General features: G+C 35.3%; 1 protein-coding gene across 5 annotated transcripts in view; it reads left to right on the top strand.

Annotated features, from left to right (window-relative positions):
* Window positions 1–6,933, top strand: part of TMEM161B (transmembrane protein 161B) — a 71,611-nt gene extending 64,678 nt beyond the window's left edge. For all 5 annotated transcript variants that reach the window (XM_040239405.1, XM_040239406.1, XM_040239408.1 and 2 more), the window contains 3 exons: window positions 3,466–3,640; window positions 4,894–4,990; window positions 6,167–6,933. In XM_040239405.1, coding sequence (XP_040095339.1) covers window positions 3,466–3,640; window positions 4,894–4,990; window positions 6,167–6,444 — 550 coding nt within the window. In that variant the 3' untranslated portion in view covers window positions 6,445–6,933. The remainder of the gene's footprint in view (window positions 1–3,465; window positions 3,641–4,893; window positions 4,991–6,166) is intronic.
* The last annotated feature ends 9,607 nt before the right edge of the window (window positions 6,934–16,540 follow it).

The following is a 16,540-nucleotide window of genomic DNA, read 5'->3' on the forward strand; positions in this document are numbered from 1 at the left end:
TTAAAATATCATAAAATGGAAATTACAGGTCATCATTTAAACTTTTGGTGATCTTCAATATGGTTGTGAATTATTATTACTCTGCACTTATATTATCTTGTACAGTTGTAAGTTTTTCTGCTTTTTCACCTGATATCCAGTTGATATCTGAGATTTTTCTTTTTTTTTTGATAGCACTTGTTTTTAAGACACTTCATACATTTCTGTTATTTTTTCTTAATTGTGAAAATTATAAAGGAAAAATACTATAAATGAAAGTTCATGTATTCAGCCCCTTAGGAGTTATTAATATTTTCCATATTCAGTTTTTTGTTTTATTTTTTGATAAAGTATCTTTTCAAGTAAACCAGAAGCATAACATTTTTACCCCTAAGAACTTCAGTATGCCTCTCTAAAAAATAAAGATATTTGTCTACATGACAGTGTTGTCATACCTATCAAAATTAAAAATAAAGCCTTAACATTATTATCTAATAGCAGGCCTTATTCCCCAATTAGACAACTGTACTTTAACAGGAGAAGAAGGAAATAAACAGTTTGTTAAAAGGCATTAGTAGCTGTACTTGATATGTTAGCTCATTAGCCTTATGGAACTATTAGAGTAATAAAAAGATTCAGGCAGAGCTGGTTCAAACCCCAGTTCTGATCCTCACTAAAGCTGTCACTTGAGGGAGATTATTTAGATTCACTGAGCCTCTGTTTCCCCATCTGGAAAATGAAGATAATAGTATCTACCTCACAAGATTATCATTGGAATTAAATGAAAGAACACATGTAATGCAACTGGCTAGAAGTAAGTGCTTAATAATTGTTCCTTCCACTGCTTTGCCTTATCAAAATTAAAATAGAAAAACTTGACTAGTCATTGATTCCACAGTATGCATTTTACATTATGTATTTCTTTTAGACCCTGGTACAGATTTGTGTTGGAATAAGTATAGAATCAGTGATGACCATGATTTTTTTTTTTAACACTTAACCTTATTGAACTAAGAAAGTATACTTTGAAGTCATAACATTTTTTCCCCACATAAGTAAGCTTTAATGGTAATTTCAACTTGACAGGTTCACTCTGAGTATTTAAAAGTTAATCCTAAGGATTGTAGGGTTCTAGACTAAGGTAGAGAATCTGCCTGCAGTGCAATGTGGGTGACCCAGGTTTGTTCCCTGGGTCGGGAAAATCCCTTGGGAAAGGGAATGGCAACCCACTCCAGTATTCTTGCTTGGTAAATGATGGAAACAAAATTATAGTCTTATCTGTGCTCCATTTTATTCCTTTTTTATTTGTTAGATAATTACATTAAGTGATTAGACAGCAGTGGTTTTAAATTTTTGTTTAAAATCCAAAGCCCATGTGGTGGATTGAGAAAGAATGGCTGCCCATTAACCCAGGTCCTTCGTCTGTCACATGGAGTAAATGGTTGGTCAAAGGCCTTTATTTGTAGTGAAAAGCAAAAATGGTTAGAATGTAGTTTCTGCCCAGAAATGTATTTAAACTCATCCATCCATGTGTTCTGCTTGGGCATCAAGAAATGAAATGCAGGCAGAGTCCATGTGTGCTTATAACCTCTTAAGAAAACCAAAAGAGAACCTGTACAGTGATACCTAGAATGGCTTCTAGAATTTGGAGGAATTTCTTCTGCCTTTTCTTTACCTGCATATTTTGCCCCAGCTCAGACTCTTTCCTGAGATACCCTATCATATCAACTGACCAAATCCTTATGAAGTTAAGTAAGCAATCTGAATTAGAGGTACTAATTAGATAACTATTAGTAGAACTGTTAGGAGAAGGCAATGGCCCCCCATTCCAGTACTCTTGCCTGGAAAATCCCATGGACAGAGGAGCCTGGTAGGCTGCAGTCAGTCTCTGGGGTCGCTAAGAGTCAGACACGACTGAGCGACTTCACTTTCACTTTTCACTTTCATGCATTGGAGAAGGAAATGGCAACCCACTCCAGTGTTCTTGCCTGGAGAATCCCAGGGACGGGGGAGCCTGGTGGGCTGCCGTCTATGGGGTCGCACAGAGTCGGACACGACTGAAGTGACTTAGCAGCAGAACTGTTACCTAAATCCTGAACTCCTCGTAAACAGGGCACATATTTTTTGATTCACTGCCTCATACCATTCCCTTCATTTCTATTACCTGTCATCCTCAAAGTGTATATACTAGCTGTTTTCAGAACTCTACCAGCCAAGCCCCCTGGTTGCACCACACCAGGGAGCACAGTATTGTCTGTAGGCCCTGGAAGGGTTCAAGGCTGTGGACAGTCCTAAATCTTTGTGTACTCTCATTCTCACATGACTGATGCTTTAATCTTATTGTTTATTATAATGTAAATATATTGATAAAAGTTTGCCTTTATGCTTCCTAACCAATGTGCATTTCTCATGGCCTTGTAAAAAGGAAACCAATAAAGAGCATGCATAATAAAGCCTTTGCTCCATCCCTCTATCACCTGTTTCATAAGTAGTTCAACCAAAACTGTATCCTTTCTCATCTTCTCTGCCTTTTCTGTTTCCTGTACTGTTTTTCAACTTTATTTCCACAGGCAGCTTTTTCTGTATTGGAGTTTTAGTCCCTTCCCTAGGTGCTTACACTGGAGGAAGACGGGGATGATAATAGAGCCTATTTTGGAACAAAGTGTTGGTTTTATATCTCTTCCCACTCATTCTTCTTTATAGCCATCCAGTCTACCCTCAGTCTTTAAGAATTTGGGGGAGACACTCGTAAGTTCCACATCCTGTCTGGCAGATCACTAGACACATTTCAACAGTCACATGTTTAACTACCTGATAGTACTAGAAATTTGAATAGAGTCAGGCACGGTATAAGTATTGTCTTCAAATTGCAATGTTATCTTTTATCTAAGCAGAAACCATAGTCTTTTATAAATGTTAAACCCCTAAAGGACATCAGAATTTACCTCTTCTTTCTAAAGTCCTTTAAAGAGCATCTGATTTTATTGTATTATATCAGAATTCTTGATCCCAGTCAGGAATTCAGCAGAGTGAAAGATCCTACTCAGGTGTTTATGTGATCAAACAAAACTGTAGTCAGAAACAGATGGGTTGTTAACTCGATAGTTCATGGGCAAGCTCCTGGGGTTTCCTTCCTTCTTTCTTGTAGTCTCCAGTTTAAGAACTCCCAACTTCCCTTTTTGCTTAGAGTCATTCCCCTACCCCCACGCCGGGAGGGTGGATAGAGAAAGGAATCCCAAGTATTACTCTACTTCTTTCTTTTAGACTTATCTGGTACTTCTTTATTTCATGATGCATATATTTGTTATGCAAGTGAAAGTATCCTGTAAGTCTGTGATAGAATGGGACACTTTTCACGTCTCCAGTTGTAACTAAGTCTAGATTTACTTGTATTAAATATCTTATCCAATGAACATTAACACATATAACTAGCATGCCAGCATTTTTTGGTCTTTGAGAGCACCATATCAACTTTTTGATCTGTAGAATGACAGAAGCTACGTTCGATACTCTGCGACTCTGGTTAATAATCGTGCTCTGTGCTTTGCGGTTGGCCATGATGCGTAGTCACCTGCAAGCTTACTTAAACTTAGCCCAGAAATGTGTGGATCAAATGAAGAAAGAAGCAGGGCGAATAAGCACAGTTGAGCTTCAGAAAATGGTAAGTTTTACACTGTCGCCAAAATGAAAAATAGCAAGTACTGATGGCGCTAGTGGTAAAGAACCCATCTGCCAATGCAGGAGACCTGGGTTTGAACCTGGGTCAGGAAGATCCCCTGGAGGAGGGCATGGCAACCCACTCCAGTGTTCTTGCCTGGAGAATCCCATGGACAGAGGGGCCTGGCGGGTTGCAAAGGATCTCATGGGGTTGCAAAGGATCGGACACAACTGAAGCAACTTAGCACGCACATGCACAAAAATAAAAGTGTTTGATTTCCTTCAGTAGTAGTTTCATTCCATGATATTCTTATTATGAACAGATAGAATAATCTTAAACTGACAGATGTCAGAGACATTGATCTAATTTTGGTGTTAGGTGAAGAAAGGGTCTCAGTTCCCCTTCCTGCCTTAAGTACTTTAAGTATCAAACAGTTTGGGTTACAAAGCTGTGGTATATCTACGTTTGCTAAATGGGACTCCCCTAACTGATCTGAAAGACATCACAGTATATTGTATCGCTTTTGTGACTTAAAGAATACGAAATACTAGTTTTAGTGACTAAATGTATTCCTTTTAACATTAATCCAAGTACTTGAACATGGAACATCAATTTTAACTTAATGGAGAGCCCAGAGAAGGAAGGTGCTAGGAATCCATCCACCAATGTAATGAACTAGACCCACAACCTGATCAAGTCTTTTTAAAGAAATATGGTGTCAGATCCTCTTGTTTTTTACTCTGGAATTTCATCTTGACTCTATCAGGATTGAAATAACTTTTTATGTTTTACCTTTCATGTATTTTCATACTTTGAATTTTACTTCAGTCTAATGTAAATAGGGATTAATATTTTTATTTATGAGGGGGTTATGTTCCTCTATGACTCTTATTGTTATTTACTTTGATATTCTAGGTGTCTTCAGAAATTTTAGCATTTTGTTTTATATTTGAAATAAGTGAATATGTGCCATTTGAATTTCACTGATTTTGTTTCTCCAATTTGTATTAATCACTTAACAATTTTTAAGGGATTTAATGCTTTTTTCACATTTTAAAGAACCTTCAAACTGAGCCTTTCTGAAGTCAGTCTGGGGGCATTTATAATGAAGTACAAATTTATTTCCAGTTAGCTTTCTTCCCATGGCAGGATTACTTATCTTTTAAGCGACTCAGTTTGATGATTCAGTTTGATACAAAAGTTTAACTCATTCATAACATGTCAGCTGTGTTAGAAACTTAAAAATGTTGTTCCAGGTCGCTCGAGTCTTTTATTACCTTTGTGTCATTGCGCTGCAGTATGTGGCTCCTCTGGTCATGCTGCTTCACACAACCCTGCTTTTGAAAACTCTAGGTAGGCATATCCTGGCAGCTGGGAAGCTCATTGCTCTACTTTCTACCTGTAATTCATAATGTTTCCTGTTACCTACAAAGAAATATGCCTCTTAAAATGGATTCTCTCTTTAGAAGTTTTACGAGGAAACATGGGAACCTTTAAGCTCTAGAAGTTGATTCATTGATTTATCTTCTTGATTTTGAAAATCAAAATCAAGATTATAAAGATTTTGAAAATCTTTGTAATGTTAAAAGAATTGTTTGCTAAAGGTTAATTCTGAGTAACTTGAGTGAGCACTTTTTAATCTTAATATTTTGTATTTTAAGATTGTGTTAGTGCATAACATTTAAATTATTATGAGGTACTTTTAAATTTATGAATTGTAGGATCTTTTGGTGGGTTCTACTTCAGATAACTTAACTTGGATAGAATAAAGATTTCTCAGTTGCAGAACAAAGTTCTTCTATAAGTCTATTCACTGAACAATCAAGCCCCTCTGTGGTGTTACTCAAGAATTATCTATTACCCTGTTGATTATTTCTTTGCTTAGATCTAGCAGTCTGCCAATGTAGGGATTTTAGAAGCCCAAAAGAATTAAAAGCATTGTTGGGTGGACTTATAGATACTGTAGAGCTGATGATAGATGTAAATAATCTTTCAGGAATCTATGGAAAAGAGTAGCTCAGGGTAAATTATATGACTCATATCTTATCAACATAGGAAAGTGTATGATGAAAAAATTTCCTGAAGCTATTAATAGTCTCTCACATTGGGATCATAGATAGTTTCTGAGAAAGAAATTACTCTGATTTTCTAGAGGTAGAAAAGATTCTAAGAAATTACAGAATCTGTTCTGTCACTCCAGTAGAGGCAGTCGATTCATGGATTATACAGGGAAGAGAATGTTTTTGTTATTTTACCAGATTTAAATGCAGTTAATTAAAAGTAAATTAGTTTTTGGCTTTTATGTGTAGTTCTACTGAGAAGGTTAGATTATAGTCTGGTCAAGTTAAGTGAATTTCCCCTAAATATGTAGAAAGCTTATTATTTTACTTTATTTTCAACATAAAATAATTTGTTGTGCCACTAAACTTGTTCTTAATTTGAAATATAAGTTAAGGAATTTTTTTTTTTTAATAAGAAGCTTTGGAATTACTTACTCTTCAAATTTTATTTGCATCTTTAATTTTCTAGGTAATCATTCCTGGGGGATTTATCCAGAATCTGTGTCTGCCTTGCCAGTGGATAATAGTCTACCCTCCAATTCTGTTTACTCTGAATTGCCATCTGCTGATGGAAAGATGAAGGTAACTGTTACACAAATAACAGTGGCACTGAGCAGCTTAAAAAACATTTTCACTCCTCTGCTTTTTCGAGGACTTCTGTCTTTTCTGACCTGGTGGATTGCTGCTTGTCTCTTTTCTACAAGCCTTTTTGGGCTTTTCTATCACCAGTATCTCACTGTGGCATGAACCTCAGTTAACAAAAACGGATATCAAAGTCACACTTTGAATTCAAATATCCTACCCTTGAAGGGCCAACTAAAACCAGAAGAAAGCAAAAACAAAGGAAAGAAACCATATCAGAATATCTTGTTTTAAATACTTCCTCTGTATTCTCAGGGTGGATTAATGGTATTAATATTTTAAATTATAGAATAGATTGTTAACTGCTATACTATGGTGTGGAAATTTTAACTTCTTGCATTAAGGGATGTGAGAGGGCTATCTGCAGGTGTAATACTTCCGATGACCTTGGTTTACAGAAATCTCCATCAGTCTTTGAAACTTCTCATATGACTCCAGTTATTGATTGGTTCTGTTAATGGTATTAAGGTACTGTTGATATTCATAATAGCTGCCTATAGAACAATCTTCAAACTGAGCCATGCTTTAGGGGAGGGAAGGGAGTTAAAGTCACTTCTGTTGGTAATATACCAGTCACTCTTCAAACAGCAACAACGGCAAAATCCAACAGAAAGGAAGAAATAGCTACTGTATATTACAGTAAAGAAAGCTGCATAGAAATTTTAAATTAACTGCTGCTTGAGAGTAGCGAGAGTATTGCTTTAAAATCCATTCTATCCAACTTGAGGGATCTTTTAAATGATTGGCTACATGAACATTTGCAGTCTTGCCATTAGGTTTGGACCGCCCATATTTTATTTTATTCTATGATCCTAAGTATAGTTCTTTTTAATAGTCCAAAAGTATTTATCAGTGTTGATCAGACTTTTAAAAAATTACTTTGTAATCCTGCTGACTACCTGTATGTATTGTACATATATATATTATATATTAAATATATAATATATTGAGATTATAAAAGATGAAAATGTTGGATTCTTATAATATTTTAAGTTGCTGAATGTATGTTAAAATGTGATTGAATGAGATGCATTTGTATCTAGAAATTTTCTTTCTTCCTGGAATGAGATTAAAATACATTTTGAAAATTCATCCGAGTAAGCAGTTTATTTGTGTTGCCTATGTGTGAGAGTCTAGAGAAGGAAATGGTCTTGCCTGGAGAACATCCATAGGGTCGCAAAGAGTCGGACACAACTGAAGCAACTTAGCACACACACATGTGTGAGAGTACTTCCAATTTTATAAGTACTTAGGTGATTGCTCCCCAACTAAAATTCTTTTTCTACCATTAAAAAAAAAAATTAGAACCTTTCCCACTCTAGACAAATCTGGTGTCATTTAAGCCTATGTAATATAGGACTTGTTTTAATTTTGTAGAGATTTTATTTGTAGTGTTTTTACTTTATAGGACAGAAATTGAAGTAATTTGAGAAATTCAAAAAAATGGGGGAAAATAGTAAATTTTTTTGAATGCTTTTTTTACATAGGGAATGAATATAAGAGATAAACAGGTTCCAACCCCCCTCAAATGAATAGAATTTATTGGTAAATATTCTTGCATTTAACTGTCTTGTGAGGCTTGTATTATGTTTCAGTGCTATTGTCACTATTGAAAGCAGTTTTGAGACTCTTCCTTCTTTTGGCTTTATTTTCAACCCTTGTGGTTCATATTCATTTGAATAATCTCAGTATAGCAAATTCCTGTCTTTTGGTATAGATTAAATATTTTGAAAATAGCTGATATTTGAATAAGACTTAAGTAATAAAATAAGTGCTTAAGTTGGATAAAGGTCTTTGAATAATTGTGAATATAGCCTAATGATAGTTCATGTGTGTTTCCAAAAGAAGCATACCAAATATATCTTGAGATATCAGCATTACTAAAATAAGTATCTTATAACAAGATTACAGTGAAGTATGACACATATTTTGTATATGAAAGTTCTCACATGTTGGACTTGGAAAAAATCTCTCCTGTTCTTACTTTACATTCTTACTTTAAAAGCTATATTATGAAAGTTACAATTAACGTTATTTTGATTTTCAAAGATTGTATAGTGGAGTTATATGGAGGGAAAGGAATAGAATTCATTATTAGATGGACTAGCATGTATTTCTGAAATACTGTTGATTTCACTCTTTTTAAACTTGAATTCTCCCTGAGTATACTATGAATTTATAGAAGCCACTGGTTAATTGAAGTGATGGACTTAGTTTTTTTAGCCTTTTAAAGCAAATTTTGAGAGAAAGATGATTGTAACTACTAACTGGTTAATTGAAGCATGTTGTCTTTGTATCAAAGATTATATTAAATGCAAAAGGGTTTGTACTTTATGTAAACTGAGTAATATTTTTAAGTCGAGATATAATTCATATAAAGTTGTAGTATAACAATGGTTTTTTGATATATGTATATGTTGCAAAGAGACTGCAAGTAATATTTTTGAATATCTCAAATTAGGTCAATAGAACTATTTTTTACATTGGACTCTATATTCAGTATAAATGCTTCAGAAATCAGTTATTTTTATTTTATATTTTTGCCAGATTAACTGGGAACCCATAAAATCTTGCTTCCTATGATTTGTAGAATGTTACTTGACAATTTGTTGGTTCCTGCCCCCAGCCCCTGCCATTGCACTGTAAAAATTAGAGCTTTGTTCTACTCCCATTGGTTTGTCCAAAATGAAAAGCGTATAAGTCTATCTTAATATTGTAGTTATTTTGATAATCTTTGGTTTTTCCCCAGAATTTCAATTGTTACGCATAACTGACCAATGTATTCTTGCAGTGTGGACTCATTGTCTTACTGTTTCTGATATAAATATCATTGGTAAAATAGTGACATTTCTTCTTAAGTTATGACTCAGAAGAGATATTCATCTGTTAGTGGAATTGATAGGTCCAGGAAGCAATAAGTAGAATTCATTATGAAGTCTGTAATGGGAACTTAACTGGGTGGATTTTATTCTTTCAAGTGAAAGATTAAATTCTCAGTATTGCAAAGCTTGGGGTCTCAACATTCTCTGAATTTACACACACTCTCTGAGCTATCTTATAATTGAAAATGGTCTATCATGGTATATGGCTATTCAGCAAAATAAAACTAAGTCATTTTTGAATGTTGATCATCCTGTGTCTTCACAGAGCTTTAGGTGGCTTAAAGAATCAGATTTAAACACACTGTCCTAGAGCTTGCCCAGTGTCTAAAATAGTCCTACATTCTCATCATCTAATTCCCATTTGTCTCATTATGTCTGTACTCTGAGTTTATAGCTGAGCTGATTATATGCCATGAAAACTCCAACATGGACATTAAGCATTAAGGATGATCAAAGAGCTGATGTCAACTTTTCCCTTCTTTTTTTTAAAAAAATCTTTAATGATTCAGAGAGTTTGCATTTTTTCTGTTCTGTTGTTCTGTTTTTTATTTCTTTTAAAACTCCCTGTATGTAGTTATTCCTCCCCTTTCTCCCATTTGGCAGAAAGCTACCCATTTTATTAAATGAAGTAGCATGGTTTTGTAGCAAGAATGTTGACCTTAGAATCAGGAAGCATTTCTTCGCATCCCATTTCTACCAGCAATTAGTTTTTTTTTTTTTTTTTTACACTTACTAGACATTTAATCCATACTAATTAAATAAAACTGAATTATCATCACTGTTGACCTCAGGGGTGTGTGTGTGTGTGTGTGTGTGTGTGTGTGTGTGTGTGTGAGTCTCTCAGTCTTGTCCTACTTTTTACGACCCTGTGGACTGTAGCCCGCCAGGCTTCTCAGTCTGTGGAATCCTCCAGGCAAGAATACTGGAGTAGATTGTCATGTCCTTCTCCAGGGGATCAAACTCGGGTCTCCTGCATTGTAGACAGATTCTTTATTGTCTGAGCCACCAGGGAGAACCTCAGGTTAATCATATGTTAAATAAAGCAAATAATTTAAATATATAATTGTATATTTCCAAATCTGATATTAACTTCTGTTTATGTTAGCATGAGAAAAATGACTAACTACTTTTGGCTTCAGGAATGGTTACATATCATATTAGTTACAAGACATTCATTTATTGTTGGTTGAGAATGACTTTACAAAGAATATTTTCTCCAGGAGTATTTTGATTTCTACTCATTTAATTCTTTGTTCAATAAATATGAATTCAGTTTAGTTCAGTCAGTCAGTCATGTCCAACTCTTTGCGACCCCATGAACCGCAGCATGCCAGGCCTCCCTGTCCATCACCAACTCCTGGAGTCTACCCAAACTCATGTCCGTTCAGTCAGTGATAACATGTAACCATCTCATCCTCTGTCATCCCCTTCTCCTACCTTCAATCTTTCCCAGCATCAGGGTCTTTTCCAGTGAGTCAGCTCTTCGCATGAGGTGGCCAAAGTATTGGAGTTTCAGTTTCAACATCAGTCCTTCCAGTGAACAGGCAGGACTGATCTATCTGCTTTAGGATGGACTGGTTGGATCACCTTACAGTCCAAGGGACTCTCAGGAGTCTTCTCCAACACCACAGTTCAAAAGCATCAATTCTACAGTGCTCAGCTTTCTTTATAATCCAACTCTCACATCCATACGTGACTACTGGAAAAAACATAGCCTTGACTAGACAGAGCTTTGTTGGCAGGGTAATGTCTCTGCTTTTGAATATGCTATCTAGGTTCCTCATAACTTTTCTTCCAAGGAGTAAGCGTCTTTTAATTTCATGGCTGCAGCCACCATCCACAGTGATTTTGGAGCCCTCCAAAATAAAGTCTGTCACTGTTTCCACTGTTTACCCATCTATTTCCCATGAAGTGATGGGACCAGATGCCATGATCTTTGTTTTCTGAATGTTGAGCCAACATCGTCACTCTCCACTTTCACTTTCATCAAGAGCCTCTTTAGTTCCTCTTCATTTTCTGCCATAAGGGTGGTGTCATCTGCATATCTGAGGTTATTGATCTTTCTCCCAGCAGTCTTGATTCCAGCTTGTGCTTCCTCCAGCCCAGCGTTTCTCTTGATGTACTCTGCATATGAGTTAATAAGCAGGGTGACAATATACAGCCTTGATGTACTCCTTTTCCTATTTGGAACCAGTCTGTTGTTCCATGTCCAGTTCTAACTGTTGCTTCCTGACCTGCATACAGGTTTCTCAAGAGGCAGGTCAGGTGGTCTGATATTCCCATCTCTTTCAGAATTTTCCAGTTTATTGTGATCCACACAGTGAAAGGCGTGAGTGGGTAGTACTCCAGAAATTGCCCTACCTACATCGGTAAACAGCACATCAAAATTCTGCCCTCTAGGAGATTATAAACAAAGATGAATATGAGTCACATGTGGGATAGGTTAGACAGTGAGTGATAGCTCAATGAGCTACTGAGCAGGAGTTTGGTGGGGAGCGGGAGGTAGGGCATCAGGGAAAGGAGAGTATGAAGTTGGAGGGCTGGGGTTAAAATTGTAAAGAGTCTTGAGGGAAAGCCTCACTGAGAAGAAAATTTCTAAATAATGCTTTGAAGGAAATGAGCACCATCATAGTGTTTTTCTTATATCGCTGTGGTTCATTGGTCAACAAAACATCCTGATTACTTGGATTTTGCTAAGTGTGAGGTCACTCAAGAAATATTTTAAGAAATGAACAATATTGTATATTCCCCTTTTCAGTTGGTGCATGGTACAGGAAGGATTATAACCATTTAATCAAATGCCTCTTGTTTGCTAATGGACTAAAATATGCAATAAGTATAATCCTCTGAGTCTACTTTTTCTAGTTTTTCTGTCAAGTGCTTTTTAACTTAATTTGGACATTTAAACATTTTATTTCAGTAGAACTTCTTAAAAGACTCAAAGGGTTTCTAAAGAGTTGAAGATGTGTCCATTTGGTAGACAATATGATGTGTGTATGACAGATTTTACCCAAAAGTCATAGTATCAGATACTGTTACACAAAGGTAACATAGCTAATGATGAATTTGGATTAATAATATCAAAATTTTAAATATAGAGCACAGTTTGAGTATATTAAGTACCCATTGCTAAAGAAATATGAGGGAGATACATTTTTTAAAATAGTACTCTATATACAAAACCTAGCTTTAACATCTATTTGGTTTATTTGAAATGTATTCTCTTTCTGAAATTCTACAGTGAAACAATTTATACTTAATGGAAATTCCAAAAGACTAAACAAATGAAACCCTGTTAGTTGGCTTACTTTAAATAAGTGGCAGTGATAAGATTAGGAATTACTGTAATTGTGTTTTGTTTATATGTGTATACTTGTTTCTTTTCTATTTTTAACAACTACTTAAAACATGAAATGCAATTTTTTCCCACATATTTAAATTTCTGTCCTTCTAGTCCATGGTCTGTGTACCTGTTTTGGGTAAGTGACTGATATCTAAAGTTGATAACCTGTCAACTTAATAGTCTGTTGAAACTGAGGATCTCATCAAAAGAAAGAATGAATTACAGTAATAAACAAAAAATTTATTTTAAAAATTTAATAACAATTTTTAATTTAATAGTAAAATTTTCAAAGAGCAACAATGCAACTTTAACTGTTGTCACTAGAGTAACTGGGTATCCACATTAAAATAATAAAATGGTTTATTCATTTTTTAAATGAATCTATATCTCATACTACACAAAAAATTAGGAGGGACCATAGTTTTCACTGTAAAAGATATAACCATAAAGTTTTTAAAGGAAATAGGAGAATACTTGATCATTTTAGAAGTACAAGTTTCAAAAAAAAAAAAAAAAAAAAGTGAAGTACAAGTTTCTTAGGACACTTTTAACCAGAAAGTTTAATGGTAAAATTTCATAGAGATTAAATTTCTGCTCATTAAAAAATGTGTTAAGAAAATAGGCATGTCATAGTTTGGTAAAATATTTGCAAAACGTTAGACAAAGGACTCATGTTCAAGATAAATGAAGAACTACTAACAAAAAAAGAATGGGCAAGAAATATAGATAACTTCACAGTTAAACAAAAAGCACATGAAAAAGTACTTAATCTGTAGAGATGTTAATATGATCCCTTGTTATAGTTTCTTACATTTATTGCACTGAGTTCAGTTGAGCTTCTTAGATCACTAGGTTTGTATCTCAGGCCAAGTTAAAAACTGACTTAATTTTTCCATCCTGAGGAAAGAAGTAGGAATGCAGTTGCATTGTATTGTTGGATTTTATAATAATTTTTTTGATAGCTCTTTCTGCAGAAAAAAGTGTTGAAAGAAAAGTATGGTAGATCTTTACAAGTTACTTGGGTCAACCACAAAAGGCTTTTCAGTTACATGGTCAAACATATGCAGTAAATTTTATAATAGTTTTCTTTGCCTTTTAAAGTATTGATTCTGCTTGAGAATATTAAAGTTCTTGGCAGAAGTGGGAGATTTCAGTTTTACCATTTTAATGGAAGACGGCTCTGATCTTGTCACTTAATTTGAGAATTTGGAATTATCATTTTTATACTGACTTGCAAAACAAAAATTTTTTAATCTGTTATTTTAAAAAATTGAATTTGTCCCACAACTCATTGATACCCTGTTCATTTTTTTTTCTAGGTTTGTTTTTCCCCCTCTGTTTAATTTTGGAGAAGTTCACTTTTTCCTGCCCCTGCAGTGTCTAATCTGGTATTTAACTCACCCAGTGTATTTTTTATCTCAGGTTCAGATCTTTTTTTTAATCTCTAGAGATTCAATTTGGATCTTTATTTTCTCCATGTCTCTCTTTAACATGTTCATATTTACTTTCTTGAACATATAAAATATATTTATAACAGTTGATTCAGTGTCTGTGTCTACTAATGTTATCTTCTGTGTCACTCTGGAACTTGTATCTATTGATTGGGTTTTCTTGTCATTAGGGTTCATATATTCTTGCTTGTTTGCATCCTGAAAATCTTGGACTGGAAGCCAGACACTGAATTTTGTCTTGCTGGGTGCTGGATATTTTTATATTCCTTTAAATACTTCTGAGCTTTGTTCTGGAATGTAGCAAGATCTTGGAAACCCAGGAGATAGTTTGATTCTTTTGAGACTTAACTTTTAAAATGAGAGCACCCTTTAAGTTAGTGATAATTTTTACCCGTTACTGAGGAAGTACTCTGTTGAGTACTCTATCAATGCCCCACATGTTACAAAGCTTTTTCACTTTGGTCTGATGGAAACAGGAACTACTCCTACCTCTCTTTGAGTCCTAAGGATTTTTCTGCCTGTTCCTTTCTGATGATTATGCTGCCAGCATTGCGTGATTTCCTCAGATACATCTATTGATCAGAACTCAGATGAAGATGAGAAAGAAATCTACCAATCTCTAGAGCTCACTCTCTTTGCAGCTCTCCTCTCTGATATTCTGAGACTCTTCTACAGTTTCTAGCTGCCTCCTCACCGTTGTGGTCTTCCCCTCTAAAATCTCTTAACACTAGTCTAATCATGAGAAGAACATCATAGAAATCCCAAGTGAGAGTTCTACAAAATACCTAGCCAGTATGTCGCATAACTGTCAAGAATACCAAAACCAGGGAAATTATGAGAAACTTAGGACCAAGCAAAAACTAAAAAAACATAACAAATGAAATGTGGTGTCCTAGTTGGAATCCTGGAAAAGAAAAATGGCAGTTGGTAAAAAGTAATAGAATCTGAACAAAGTCTAGACTTTACTGGGTAATTACAAGGTACAGTATTGGTTCACTAGTTGTGATAAATGTACCATACTAATGTAAGATGTTAATAATAGGAGCAACTGGGGTTAGCGTATATAGAGCTCTCTGTATCATCTTTGAAATTTCGCTGTAATCTAAAAATGCTCTAAAATTTAAATGTTTGTTTAAAAATAACATAAATATTAGACTCCAGAAATGCCAAGTGAGTAAGAGCGGAGCTCCCAGTTGGGTTTCAGAATGTAACTGACGATGCAGTATGTTTTTCATGAAGCAGAATTGGTAAAATTTAAAGAAGTTTTATTTAAGATTGTTTCTTGAGTTTGTGATGTTAAAATATCTTTTGCTTTGAAATGATACTGATAGTGGATTTGGTCTACTTACTATACTACCACAATAAAAAGTTTATTAGTCCCCAAGTCTGAGAGTCAAAAACTTCACCAATTCATTTCCTGAAAACTATTCTAGAAGTTTGCTCCTCCTCCTGGATAGAGCCAAAATACTCTCATTTTATGGTATTTCTCTTACATCTATCTCTGCATCCTTCTAAGAGTCCAGATAGGTTTCTGACATTTTCTAGCACTCTTGAGCAGAGGAGATATTTAAAAGCAGAAGAACCAAATAAAAGCCGAGTTCCCACAGTCTCAGCTGTTCTCTAGCAGTAAAAGGAAATACCAGAATCTTCCAAAGTTCAGAATCCAAGAAAAGAGCGTTATCAGCTCCCTCTCAGTGAGGTAGGAAATGAAGACTCTGGAGAGTACGGCATCTGGAGGCAGTGGATTCAGAAGGTGAGTGGTAGAAATCTCCCCATAGTGAAACCCCAGAAGCATTAATTGTGGGTTTTTAGTTGGGTTTTAGGGTGGAATGAGCTGGTTTTTTTTTTCTTCCTAGATTACATGAGTTGAAAGTTCCACTGACTAATCTTTTGAGTTTATCTGAAAATAATTTAAACCTCCTTATGTGGCAATGGGAGAAGGCAATGGCACCCTACTCTTGCCTGGCAAATCCCATGGGCAGAGGAGCCTGGTGGGCTGCAGTCCATGGGGTGGCTAAGAGTCTGACATGACTGAGTGACTTGCCTTTCATTTTTCACGTTCATGCCTTGGAGAAGGAAATGGCAACCCACTCCAGTGTTCTTGCCTGGAGAATCCCAGGGATGGGGGAGCCTGGTGGGCTGTCGTCTTGGGGTCACACAGAGTCGGACACGACTGAAGCAACTTAGCAGCGTGTGGCAAGAGTGAGTTAAACAAGGCAAGGTTTCAAGTGTTCTCATTAATAGTCATATCTCTATAAACAGTGTATGTTTTTTGTGATGTGTATCTTTCATTCAGTTGTGTATTAGTTTACACAGCAAACATTTAGTGGTTACTGTTTTCCACTGGAATGTGTGATGTGCATTTAAATGAACAATATAGTCTTTGCCTTGAAGTGGCTCCTAATCTAGTTGGAAGACATGATTGCCATACAGGATGGTAAGTGCTTTGTTAAGGATTGATGTAAGTTTGATTTTTAGGGAAAACTTCATGGAGGACAAAAATCTGCCTTGAAAGAGTTTGTGTG

The sequence above is a fragment of the Oryx dammah genome, unplaced genomic scaffold (genome assembly GCF_014754425.2).
Source record: "Oryx dammah isolate SB20612 unplaced genomic scaffold, SCBI_Odam_1.1 HiC_scaffold_5, whole genome shotgun sequence".
Taxonomy (NCBI): Eukaryota; Metazoa; Chordata; class Mammalia; order Artiodactyla; family Bovidae; genus Oryx; species Oryx dammah.